The sequence below is a fragment of the Oncorhynchus clarkii genome, chromosome 3, assembly GCF_045791955.1.
Source record: "Oncorhynchus clarkii lewisi isolate Uvic-CL-2024 chromosome 3, UVic_Ocla_1.0, whole genome shotgun sequence".
In the NCBI taxonomy this organism is placed as follows: domain Eukaryota; kingdom Metazoa; phylum Chordata; class Actinopteri; order Salmoniformes; family Salmonidae; genus Oncorhynchus; species Oncorhynchus clarkii.
This window is the reverse complement of record NC_092149.1, coordinates 68,848,180-68,861,706: the sequence shown is the minus strand read 5'-3', so window position 1 is coordinate 68,861,706 and position 13,527 is coordinate 68,848,180. Positions and strand designations below refer to the sequence as shown.

The 13,527-nt window shown below is 42.6% G+C and overlaps 1 protein-coding gene across 21 annotated transcripts in view; it reads left to right on the top strand.

Annotated features, from left to right (window-relative positions):
• The window catches only part of LOC139402473 (LIM and senescent cell antigen-like-containing domain protein 1), a 35,213-nt gene extending 21,775 nt beyond the window's left edge, over window positions 1-13,438 (top strand). For 5 of the 21 annotated variants that reach the window (XM_071146540.1, XM_071146542.1, XM_071146538.1 and 2 more), the window contains exons 3-10: window positions 1,958-2,024; window positions 4,843-4,963; window positions 5,729-5,878; window positions 7,452-7,602; window positions 8,723-8,815; window positions 9,199-9,247; window positions 9,367-9,442; window positions 11,141-13,438. In XM_071146540.1, the coding sequence (XP_071002641.1) occupies window positions 1,958-2,024; window positions 4,843-4,963; window positions 5,729-5,878; window positions 7,452-7,602; window positions 8,723-8,815; window positions 9,199-9,247; window positions 9,367-9,442; window positions 11,141-11,255 (822 nt within the window). In that variant the 3' untranslated portion in view covers window positions 11,256-13,438. Of the gene's footprint in view, window positions 1-1,957; window positions 2,025-4,842; window positions 4,964-5,728; window positions 5,879-7,451; window positions 7,603-8,310; window positions 8,404-8,722; window positions 8,816-9,198; window positions 9,248-9,366; window positions 9,443-10,129; window positions 10,304-10,873; window positions 11,003-11,140 lie in introns of those variants that run through there. The other 16 variants (XM_071146472.1, XM_071146454.1, XM_071146534.1 and 13 more) reach the window with 16 other exon arrangements.
• Window positions 13,439-13,527: the final 89 nt, after the last annotated feature.

Sequence of the window (13,527 nt, the reverse complement as noted above, 5' to 3'; positions counted from 1 at the left end):
CCCCTTGTCTTAGAGACAATTATTGCATTAACCTCCCTCCTGTCACAAATTCGATATTAGGTATAGTGTATTAGCTGGATCGACTCCTAAACTCACAGCACTCCGCCCAATGCATTACTGGCCCATTAGAGGCTTGTCTGGCTGGTCAGTGGCCAGCAGAATAGACAGGAGGCCAGACACATCCAGCTGACCCTAGGGATCCCAGAGCTCTTCCCTGAAAGGGAGATCAAAGCCACAGACAGATCTGTAGAGGTACAGGTGTATCTATGCCTACTGTATGTTCTAATCAATGACTGGTTCTGATGCTTATGTTCTGTATTGATTGATCCAGAAACACATAGACTGTGACTACTAAAATAAGATGATCATGTATTTTCTGACTGTAAGACAACAGTTGCCTTCCTGGCAGCCCATCCAGACTACACCTAAACTACACTGCTCAAAAAAATAAAGGGAACACTTAAACAACACAATGTAACTCCAAGTCAATCACACTTCTGTGAAATCAAACTGTCCACTTAGGAAGCAACACTGATTGACAATAAATTTCACATGCTGTTGTGCAAATGGAATAGACAACAGGTGGAAATTATAGGCAATTAGCAAGACACCCCCAATAAAGGAGTGGTTCTGCAGGTGGTACCACAGACCACTTCTCAGTTCCTATGCTTCCTGGCTGATGTTTTGGCCACTTTTGAATGCTGGCGGTGCTTTCACTTTAGTGGTAGCATAAGACGGAGTCTACAACCCACACAAGTGGCTCAGGTAGTGCAGCTCATCCAGGATGGCACATCAATGCGAGCTGTAACAAGAAGGTTTGCTGTGTCTGTCAGCGTAGTGTCCAGAGCATGGAGGCGCTACCAGGAGACAGGCCAGTACATCAGGAGACGTGGAGGAGGCCGTAGGAGGGCAACAACCCAGCAGCAGGACCGCTACCTCCGCCTTTGTGCAAGGAGGAGCACTGCCAGAGCCCTGCAAAATGACCTCCAGCAGGCCACAAATGTGCATGTGTCTGCTCAAACGGTCAGAAACAGACTCCATGAGGGTGGTATGAGGGCCCGACGTCCACAGGTGGGGGTTGTGCTTACAGCCCAACACCGTGCAGGATGTTTGGCATTTGCCAGAGAACACCAAGATTGGCAAATTCGCCACTGGCGCCCTGTGCTCTTCACAGATGAAAGCAGGTTTCCACTGAGCATGTGACAGAGTCTGGAGACGCCGTGGAGAACGTTCTGCTGCCTGCAACATCCTCCCGCATGACCGGTTTGGCGGCGGGTCAGTCATGGTGTGGGGTGGCATTTCTTTGGGGGGCCGCACAGCCCTCCATGTGCTCACCAGAGGTAGCCTGACTGCCATTAGGTACCGAGATGAGATCCTCAGACCCCTTGTGAGACCATATGCTGGTGCGGTTGGCCCTGGGTTCCTCCTAATGCAAGACAATGCTAGACCTCATGTGGCTGGAGTGTGTCAGCAGTTCCTGCAAGAGGAAGGTATTGGTGCTATGGACTGGCCCGTCCGTTCCCCAGACCTGAATCCAATTGAGCACATCTGGGACATCATGTCTCGCTCTATCCACCAACGCCACGTTGCACCACAGACTGTCCAGGAGTTGGCGGATGCTGTAGTCCAGGTCTGGGAGGAGATCCCTCAGGAGACCATCCGCCACCTCATCAGGAGCATGCCCAGGCATTGTAGGGAGGTCATACAGGCACGTGGAGGCCACACACACTACTGAGCCTCATTTTGACTTGTTTTCAGGACATTACATCAAAGTTGGATCAGCCTGTAGTGTGGTTTTCCACACATTTTTGTGTGATTTTGTTGTAAACCATTCAACTATGTAAAGAAAAAAGTATTTAATAAGAATATTTCATTCATTCAGATCTAGGATGTGTTATTTTAGTGTTCCCTTTATTTTTTTGAGCAGTGTATATTGAAACTAACTTTTTTCTTGCAGTTTGAGGGCAGGAAGTACTGCGAGCACGACTTCCAGATGTTGTTTGCTCCCTGCTGCCACCAATGTGGTGAGTACAGGAACTGCACCTACACAGCAGCATTTGATTCGATTTTTATGTAGTCACATGCACAGGGTTGCAGATGTAGTTGCAGTGTACAGTGAAATTCTTAAGCTCCAACAGTGCAGGTGTGAATGAAACAAAAGAATATACAGTGGGTCAAAAAAGTATTTAGTCAGCCACCAATTGTGCAAGTTGAGGCCTGTAATTTTCATCATAGGTACACTTCAACTATGACAGACGAAATGAGAGAAAAAAAATCCTGAAAATCACATTGTAGGATTTTTAATGAATTTATTTGCAAATTATGGTGGAAAATAAGTATTTGGTCACCTACAAACAAGCAAGATTTCTGGCTCTCACAGACCTGTAACTTCTTCTTTAAGAGGCTCCTCTGTCCTCCACTCGTTACCTGTATTAATGGCACCTGTTTGAACTTGTTATCAGTATAAAAGACACCTGTCCACAACCTCAAACAGTCACACTCCAAACTCCACTATGGCCAAGACCAAAGAGCTGTCAAAGGACACCAGAAACAAAATTGTAGACCTGCCCCAGGCTGGGAAGACTGAATCTGCAATAGGTAAGCAGCTTGGTTTGAAGAAATCAACTGTGGGAGCAATTATTAGGAAATGGAAGACATACAAGACCACTGATAATCTCCCTCAATCTGGGGCTCCACGCAAGATCTCACCCTGTGGGGTCAAAATGATCACAAGAACGGTGAGCAAAAATCCCAGAACCACACGGGGGGACCTAGTGAATGACCTGCAGAGAGCTGGGACCAAAGTAACAAAGCCTACCATCAGTAACACACTACGCCGCCAGGGACTCAAATCCTGCAGTGCCAGACGTGTCCCCCTGCTTAAGCCAGTACATGTCCAGGCCCGTCTGAAGTTTGCTAGAGAGCATTTGGATGATCCAGAAGAAGATTGGTAGAATGTCATATGGTCAGATGAAACCAAAATATAACTTTTTGGTAAAAACTCAACTCGTCGTGTTTGGAGGACAAAGAATGCTGAGTTGCATCCAAATAACACCATACCTACTGTGAAGCATGGGGGTGGAAACATCATGCTTTGGGGCTGTTTTTCTGCAAAAGGACGTGTAAAGGAAAGAATGAATGGGGCCATGTATCATGAGATTTTGAGTGAAAACCTCCTTCCATCAGCAAGGGCATTGAAGATGAAACGTGGCTGAGTCTTTCAGCATGACAGTGATCCCAAACACACCGCCCGGGCAATGAAGGAGTGGCTTCGTAGAAGCATTTCAAGGTCCTGGAGTGGCCTAGCCAGTCTCCAGATCTCAACCACATAGATAATCTTTGGAGGGAGTTGAAAGTCTGTGTTGCCCAGCAACAGCCCCAAAACATCACTGCTCTAGAGGAGATCTGCATGGAGGAATGGGCCAAAATATCAGCAACAGTGTGTGAACCTTGTGAAGACTTACAGAAAACGTTTGACCTCTGTCATTGCCAACAAAGGGTATATAACAAAGTATTGAGATGAACTTTTTTTTATTGACGAAATACTTATTTTCCACCATATTTGCAAATAAATTCATTAAAAATCCTACAATGTGATTTTCTGGATTTCTTGTTCTAATTTTGTCTGTCATAGTTTAAGTGTTCCTATGATGAAAATTACAGGCCTCTCATCTTTTTAAGTGGGTGAATTTGCACAATTGGTGGCTGACTAAGTACTTTTTTGCCCCACTGTATATACTACCATTCAAAAGTTTGAGGTCACTTAGAAATGTCCTTGTTTTTGTCAATTTAAAATCATATCAAATTGATCAGAAATACAGTCTAGACATTGTTAATGTTGTAAATGACCATTGTAGCTGGAAACGGCAGATTTTGAATGGAATATCTACATAGGCATACAGAGGCCCATTATCAGCAACCATCACTCCTGTGTTCCAATGGCACGTTGTGTTAGCCTTTTAAAATTATAAACTTGGATTAGCTAATTGACCATTAGAAAACCCTTTTGCAATTATGATCGCACAGCTGAAAACTGTTGTTCTGATTAAAGAAGCAATAAAACTAATCTATAGACTAGTTGAGTATTCTTTAACTAGTTGAGACCCCGATGCACAACTGAGAAAAAGGACAAGTACATTAGAGTGTCGAGTTTGAGAAACAGACACCTCACAAGCCCTCAACTGGCAGCTTCATTAAATAGTACCCGCAAAACACCAGTCTCAGCGTCAACAATGATGGGATACTGGCCTTCTAGGCAGAGATGCAAAGAAAAAGCCACATCTCAGACTGGCCAATAAAAAGAAAAGATTAAGATGGGCAAAAGAACAGACACTGGACAGAGGAACTTTGCTTAAAAGGCCAGCAAGGACTGTGTGTGTGTGTGTGTGATACATTACATTACACACGTTTGTGTTGTGTGAAGGTCATGTTTGGTCTCCTTTTAACCTTGCTTCCCTCACCTTGAGCTCTAGACACAACTGTGTAGACTTCTACAGCCAGTTGTTTTTCTCTCTAAATGAACTAGGGCCGGGACAGTACCAGTATCGCAATATTTTTTTACTTGGCAAAAATGACAACACAAAGCAGACCAAACTTTTTGGTCATTTTAAAAGTCTGCTGTATGTAAAATAGTGTGTGTGCTTTAGCTTGGGGTAAAAATGGTTTGTTTCCAACATTAGGGCTGTTTTCCTAAATACATTTTCCACCATACTAACGTTAATTGCGATACTGGTATTGTCCCGGCCCTAACATTTACAGGTGGATATGTGTGTGCATGGGGGATGTTATAGTCTTGCCAGTGTGTTGTCCCTGACTTCCTTCTTCTCTTCCTCCTCCTCCCAGGGGAGTTTATCATTGGTCGTGTGATCAAGGCGATGAACAACAGTTGGCACCCTGACTGTTTCTGCTGTGACCTCTGCCAGGCCGTGCTGGCTGACGTGGGCTTCGTCAAGAACGCCGGCAGGTCAGTCCAGAGACTTGGGCTGGATTATTGATCAGCCATTACTGATCTAACACCAGGGGACAGCAACCTTTCCACTTCATAGCTTTTAGAAAGCAAGGAGAAATCCACACACTGTTTACACCCCACAATAGTTTTAATGTGGCCAGTAGCGGTTAAAGGGCTTGTAAGTAAGCATTTCACGGTAAGGTCTACACTGTTGGTTAAAGGGCTTGTAAGTAAGCATTTCACGGTAAGGTCTACACTGTTGGTTAAAGGGCTTGTAAGTAAGCATTTCACGGTAAGGTCTACACTGTTGGTTAAAGGGCTTGTAAGTAAGCATTTCACGGTAAGGTCTACACTGTTGGTTAAAGGGCTTGTAAGTAAGCATTTCACGGTAAGGTCTACCTACACATGTTGTGGTGCATGTGGGTTGGATTTGAAATGCTTGCTGGCTTCCCTTGCATTCAGGGCGGCAACAATGTCATACTCTTTTGGACCAGACAGCATCAGATAGATGACCTACACATACAGAAACAGATGGGCGCTGTTTCGCTCGCTCAGATGCCTTCTCTGGTCAGATACATTGTCTCTTATGAATTGAAGGATAATTTTTAATCACACAGAGAGAGACAAAAAAAACAAATATTATTATTTTTTTTACATTTTTTGAGGAAGCCTGGCTTCCCTTGATATCCATGAATACACACCACTGAGTGTAGCAACATCATTTCTCCCTCTGGGTCAGGCTGATCTCATTCTTTATTATCATGTATCTCTCTCCCTCAGACACCTGTGTCGCCCGTGTCATAACCGTGAGAAGGCCCGTGGTCTGGGGAAGTACATCTGTCAGAAGTGCCACGCCATCATCGAGGAGCAGCCGCTGCTGTTCAAGAACGACCCCTACCACCCCGACCACTTCAACTGCAACAACTGCGGGTACACATGCAAACAATATAGAAACAACCAGTAGTGAAAAAATTACCCAATTGTCATACTTGAGTAAAAGTAAAGATAACTAAAAGTGAAAGTCACCCAGTAAAATAATACTAAGCGGCACACTCCAACACTCTGACATCCATTCAGGGATGTTCTCTTGATAAGTGCGTGAATTGGACCATTTTCCTGTCATGCTAAGCATTCAAAATGTAATGAGTACTTTTGGGTGTCAGCAAAAATGTATGAAGTAAAAAGCACATTATTTTATTTAGGAATGTAGTAAAGTAAAAGTTGTCAATTTTTTATATAAATATATATATATATATATATTTATATAAAAAATTGACAACTTTTACTTTCCTACATTCCCTACATTCCTATATATATATATATATATATATAGTAAAGTACAGGTACCCCAAAAAATGACTTTAGTACTTTAAAGTATTTTTACTTAAGTACTTTAGACCACTTGAAACAACTCCACAAACTTTATATACAACCACTACACAACCAAAACACAATATTTATACAACCTGTATACAAGTTAAATCACCACACTAACTTAACACACCTGCTACAGAAACCTAGTGGTCTGTATATAACCACTAACTTATCTTTACTCAACTTCTACACAACCTAGTGTAAACACCACTTCTACACTAACGTCTATGCAACCTATACACGTACTGTAGCCTGTCAGTGGTAGAAACTCAAGAGCTGTTATAGACAGGGTTTGTTCTCTGTAGCAGGGTGGGACTCCTCCGGGTTGGGTTCACTAGAGTTTACCCTTGTAAAGTCAGCCAAAGGGAGGAAGAGGGCAGGCAGAGAGGGAGGAAGAGAGCAGAGGGAGGAAGAGCAGAGAGGGAGTGAGTGACGATAGAAGAATGATTATCTGAGTAGCTCTTTTAGATGGCAGTTGAGAGGCAACTCCAATCTAACCAAACCTTTCCTGTAAGACTGTCTGTTCTTAAACAAACCTACAGCTGTCAGCCTGTCCCATGCTTGAGGCAGAGGTTGTGATAATGAGTGTTCAGTCAGGAAGTCAGTGCAGGCGACTCATTCCCCTCACTGCCACTGGGTTTGTGTTTTGAATACAGTGCACTTACTATCCCCTAGTAAGGTAGGACTCACCAAGACCAGAAAGCATAGAGGGGCACGCTGTTGGCAGGATGCTAAACAAAATAATCATAGTCAGCATCACACACAAACACACACCAGGGAACACCAGATTAGGCAAGGAGCTGGCTCTGTAATGACTCATACTAACACATTGAATATCACAAATTGAGAAGAGAGGTGTGGTCAGCAGCATTCCACTGTTACAATTCTTCATTACTCCGTTACTCAGGGGCTGCAATATCTACTGGTTTTAGATTTTATCACTTGCTTTTAGTCTTAATTTGAGCTATTCTACCTGGGTAACCTGGTGTCTCAGGTCACTAACATTAATTGATTGATCACTGTCAGTATTCAAAACGGAACTAGCTAAAACAATATCTTTGTTCTCCAAAACGATGGGAAAGAGTGATGTAGTTAGTGATGATGTAATGGTCCCTCCTCTCCCCTGTAGTAAGGAGCTGACTGCTGATGCCAGGGAGCTGAAGGGAGAGCTGTACTGCCTGCCCTGCCATGACAAGATGGGTGTTCCCATCTGTGGTGCTTGCAGGAGACCCATCGAGGGCCGCGTGGTCAATGCCATGGGCAAGCAGTGGCACGTCGAGGTATGATGACATCACTCCTACAATATGGACCTATTCAGTAGTGATGGGAAGTTCGGCTCTTTATACTGACTCGTCTTTTCAACTTGTTATAAGAACAAATCTTTCGACTCAGTTGTAGGTCGGAGCACATCTCTGGAGCCGCAGGACCGGAGGAGTGTGTTTCAATCCTGCTGTAGGAGTCATTGCAGCCAGAAGGTCAAACCAATGCCAATTGAACAAGTTACTCTGAAAACGAATCATGGCTTTTGAGTCAGTAAAAAGAGTTAAAGAACAAATCGTTCACAAACTGCACATCACTACTGTTCTGAAGGTTGCAATGTTATAGAACAGAACATTTAGATTTAAATGTATTCTATATGATTATAGTATTTTGTAGCCATGACGTGATTATTACAAAGCAGAATACTTTTATATTCTTCGGTATGCCCTGCTTTCTTTCATTGTCTCTGAATAACTATAATTCCTCAGAACATCAAAGTAGAAATGTATTCAAGGTAGTTTGTATGTGGAATGAATGTTATTCTAGCCTCCTCTGTGGTATTTCTACCCTGCTCTCATATCATCTCTGTGGTCATGTTTGGACTATCTCAGAATGGAGGACATCCTTCCTCTTTCTTTCCCTCTGCCTCTCCTCTATTCATATCTCTGCTGCCTTCTTTCCTCTCTACTTTTCTCCTACTTGCTATCGCTCCTCCCTCCCTCCTGCAGCACCATGTGTGTGCTCTGTGTGAACGTCCGTTTCACGGCCACCCGTATTATGAGCGTGGGGACCACGCCTACTGTGAAAAACACTTTAACATGGTGAGGGGTTAGTTAGGAGACCTGTTCTGGCTGCATCCTGTCCTGCTCTGTCTGTGCTCCATTCTGCCCCCTGGTGGAACCCCCCTCACACACACACACACACAAGGCTCCTGTCTGTCTGTAGGGGTGAGTGCTTCACGGGGGAGGGGGGGCGCTCCTGCCCTGCTGCTGCCCTCTGAACCCACTAATCTCAGACTAGACTGGTCTGGTCTGACTCTTAATAGGTCTGAACTGAGCTAGACAGAACTGGATTGAACTGACCTGTGCTGGTCTGTCTGTACTAACCTGTTGTGTGGGGCCATGTTGTGTGTGTTTGCAGCATTTTGTGTGTGCTAAGTGTGAGAAACCCTTCCTGGGCCATCGCCACTACGAACGCAAAGGATTGGCCTACTGTGAGACTCACTACAACCAGGTAATGTAGGGGAAGGCTGCACACAGCCCAAGGAAAGAAGTCACACAATCACATCTCTACTCAGTAACTTTATCCAATCCAGGCACTGTAGTCTATTTATCTTTGAACAAATCTTTGAACATGAATATGAGCCTGAGGAGAATGATTGCATCTTGCTGTATGTAATGTGAATGAGACCTCCAGTCTTGTTTAGTTCTATGGGACCATCTAGTGGTAGATGTATAAATGTACAGTATTTAGCTCTATATTATTGATACTAATGCATCAAAATACTGTAGACATTTAAGTAAATTGCATGGTTCTATTGAAAACACAGTAAAGAAATTGTCATTTGTAAACAAGTGATTTGTGAGGCCTTTGACTCCTCCCCTCCTCTTCTACAGCTCTTTGGAGATGTCTGCTACCACTGCAACCGTGTCATTGAGGGTGATGGTAGGATATTATATTTCATCATCTAATATTGTCATGTTAAAAATATTGTATAAATAGTGTATGTCATGTTAGTGTATGCATTACTTGTTTGAAGTGCGTGTTTGTGTTGTGTGTTCCAGTGGTGTCAGCCCTGAACAAGGCATGGTGTGTCAACTGCTTTGCCTGCTCCACCTGCAACACCAAGCTCACCCTAAAGTAAGTCAGGCTGACTGTGTTAACATAGCAAAAACATCCTGTGATCCCACTGTTAAATTCTAAATAACATAGTTAAACTCAAACCAAGTTCATTCATCCACTGGGTCACACAGCTGCATAAGACAAAGACATGTTTCCACCAGCACAAGTATATATACTCTCCTTTAGGCGGAGTCCCCTGCTTTTCTCTGAACACTATATCTTTGTTGCTAGGCAGGAAGTTAAGGGATGTGGGTAATAAACTGTTCCTTCTCCCTTCATATGAACTGACCTCGGCCCATCAGCTAATCCACAGCTACCCTTATTAGTGACCGCAACCATGTGATTGCCTTTTCCCTTACTTAGTAACGTTCCAGGCCCATGGCTCTTATCCAGCCTCCATTGACCCCACCATATACATTCCTCATACATGTAACCATTAACTTCTAGTACAGCAAGTATTTGAAACTAGAACCCAACACCAGACAGTGTAAAACCATGTAAGACGATATTTGAGAGGTTTCTGAAGCGTTAGCACTGTCCTTCTCTGTCTCTCATCTGTCTCTACTATACCTGTTACACTGTATCTGTAGCTTTTCAATCTACCTGTGTATTCCTATATTCTCTCTGTCCCTCTGTTTCACTTGTCCTGTTTGTCTGTCCATATCCTTCCTCCTCCTCTCTCCTCCTCCCTCCTGGTCCTACCAGGGATAAGTTTGTAGAGGTGGATCTGAAGCCTGTGTGTAAACACTGCTACGAGCGCCTGCCAGACGACATGAAGCGCCGTCTTGCCAAACAAGAAAAAGAAAAGAAGAAGAGAATGCCCATGTGTCTGTAAACCCTTGCCCTTCCTTTCTCCTCACTTCCACTTTCCATTCATTGGTTAGTTTTTTTCCATGTGTTGTGATTTTACTTTTTATGTTTTCATGTTTCCTATCTGTTTTTCATTTGTCCATTCTGACAAGTCAGTTGAAGGTTTTAGACACAGAGATCAAATATGTGTTAAACACTATCTTCGAATCATGCATTTTTGATTACATCACTTTCACCATCTCTGTAATTGATCAATTTTAGCGTAAGAACAATCAACAGAAGTAGAGATTAGCTACAGATCATAAATAATTACTGGTACCGGTTGGTAAAATCGCCTAAGCTGTTCTTTGCGTCAGTTCCGGTTTCTCGTGCAATGTTGACCATATTTAGAAACTCTGCAGGAAATGGTTATTCTATATGGCCAGACACACTCATGGTTTATCGTAATGCTGTAATAATCGGACCAGAAGTTCGATCAGCTGGTCGAGGCTAGAGGCATGTACAGTATGGTAGTGTGTGTTTCCTCAGATCAGTGTAAAGATGAGGCTTTGTTCACCAGTTCCTGGTTGATGGTTAAAACACTAATCCTTTCCTGTCTCTGTGTACTGGATGTTTGACTTGCTGTCTGATTTTTTTCAGACGCCAATGTGTTTCACATGTGCTCTCCCTGCTAAAGCCTAAACACTGTACAGTTGAATATGCTCAAATGACCTCTTTCCAGGAGTAAGAGGGAGAGGGGGAAAGAGCATGCGGGAGTGGAGGGGAGGGAGTAGAAGGGGAAGAGAGGGAGCAGGAGAGAAAGTAGTGCTGGAGTGTATGACTCTTTTTATTTCACCTTCACCTCTTGATATAGATCAATGAAAGTCAGAACCCTGCTCATACAGTATCTTTGTCTCTCCCTGATAGGAACAAGTTTGTGGAGTTTGACATGAAGCCGGTGTGTAAGAAGTGTTACGAGAAGTTTCCTCTGGAACTTAAGAAGAGGCTGAAGAAGCTGGCGGAGACAGTGGGCCGGAAGTAGACACAGACTGACCGAGAGAGACTGACCGAGAGAGACTGACCGAGAGAGACTGACCGAGAGAGACTGACCGAGAGAGACTGACCGAGAGAGACTGACCGACAGACCCAGACAGACTGACAGACAGACCCAGACAGACTGACAGACAGACCCAGACAGACTGACAGACAGACCCTGACAGACTGACAGACAGACCCAGACAGACTGACAGACAGACCCAGACAGACAGAGACTGACTGAGACCGACAGACCGGAAGCCTATAGTCACTAGATGGCCATGCTAGAATGGACAAAAGTGATATCATCAGAATGTTTGAGCAACCACATGAGCTATTTGTTCTTGGTGTAAGGTTAGGGATTAGGGTTAAGGTTATGTTGTTGATAAATTACATTTGCAGTTTCCTTCAATCTTTTCATGCTTGGCCAAATAGTGACAACCCATGAGCAGAGAGACCGACAGTACACAAAGAAGAGTCCTCGCCAAATCAGTGCCTTTGTCTAAAGACATATTCATATTATATTCATATTTATCCTTGATGCTAATATCATATATTTAATTGTTATTTTAGCTTAAAATGTCACTTCAAAACCCAACTTGTTTATTTAAGTATGCATCAGTGTCCTGGTATTTCATCATAGGAATGAAGAGTATTAATAAGGTTGTTACTGCCAGTGTGCTGGTCTGTTTCTGCCTTAGCCAACTACTTTATCATTGTCATGCCAAACAAGTGGAAACAGACAGACACCTGGGCTATGTTACTGATGCTACTCTCAATCACATTACTGTGCAGCAGAACTGGGTTGAGAGTACCAGAGTAGAGAGTACCAGTCAAAAGTTTGGACACACCTACTCATTCCATGGTTTCTACATTGTAGAATAATAGTAAAGACATCAACTCTGAAATAACACATGGAATCATGTAGTAACCCAAAAAAGTGTTAAACAAATCAAAATATATTTTATATTTGAGATTCTTCAAAGTAGCCACCCTTTGCCCTGATGGCAGCTTTGCACACTCTTGGCATTCTCTCAACCAGCTTCATGAGGAATGCTTTTCCAACAATCTTAAAGGAGTTGCATGGTAAATTGGAACGATTGGAATTGTGCCAAAAGTGCAAATTCTTGGCACCCTGCATACCGGTAAGCTAAATCAAGAACATGTCAAGTATTTTAAAGTATCTAATGTATGTACAGTGCTATTTGAGCCAGATCTGCTAGGCAGCTTCTTGAGCGAGAGAGTAGCTTCCATCCCAGCAGTTGAGGTCATATAGAGAAGTCAGATTCGTACCAGAGGTTTGTGTACATTTTTCAGGATGTATTGAAATATTATCCAAAGATAGTACTGAATAAGGTGACACGTGTATGCATATCTCATATAGAGCTTTTTGTGTGTCCACAACATTGTGTGTGGTGTTTATATTGTTCTATTCATATTATTTCACAATTGTTACATTTCCTTTGTGCTTTTATCACACAGACAGTAAAAATGTAAGACGTTATGTCACTGAAGGGTGTTTTGTAAACTTGGATAACAGATGTTTGTATGTTTTTGACAGTATTTTCAGAATAAACATAACCCACTTTTATCAACAGTAATGGAATCAAATAATATCTGGAAAATACTTTTCTCCATTCTTTACATGTCATGCATTACATTGTCTTTTAAAAGGGGGGATAAACATAACAGATACAGAACAATTCCATTGATTTAGGATCTGCTTGTAACTGCAATGTTAATTTTTCCTTTTACTTTAGATGAAAGCGCATGTATGAGTACTGTAAGATGTGTGAATGTGTGTTTTTCCTAGGTGTAAGCTCAGCTATCCTCTTATGGCAGTGTGACTTCTATCTAGATGCTCATAGGAAGTAGAGAACTGCCGGTTAGAGAGAAGCATTCTATCCCTGTAGAAAACATGAATTTAGTTGAGTTTTAGTTTTCCGCGGTGTTAAACTTTACTTGGAATAAATGTGTTTTGCATAGAGTGATACAATTCCACATTCCACTGCTAAATGGGAATTTTAAAACCCTATGTTTTTCCTCTGTCGTACTACAATGATATGCTATGCTACATTCAAAGCCTTGATTAGTGTTCGCCTTATGCTTGTTACTTTAATTTTGGTTTGTTTCTAGATGTCATCATATTCAACTTATTGACTTCTGAATAATAAAAAATCCTGCTACATGTTTCTTTGTGCATTTGATGTTTAAAAAAAAAAGTATTTTCTTAATGTCTGTCTAAAAACGTATACGAAATCAAATATTGAACATCACAT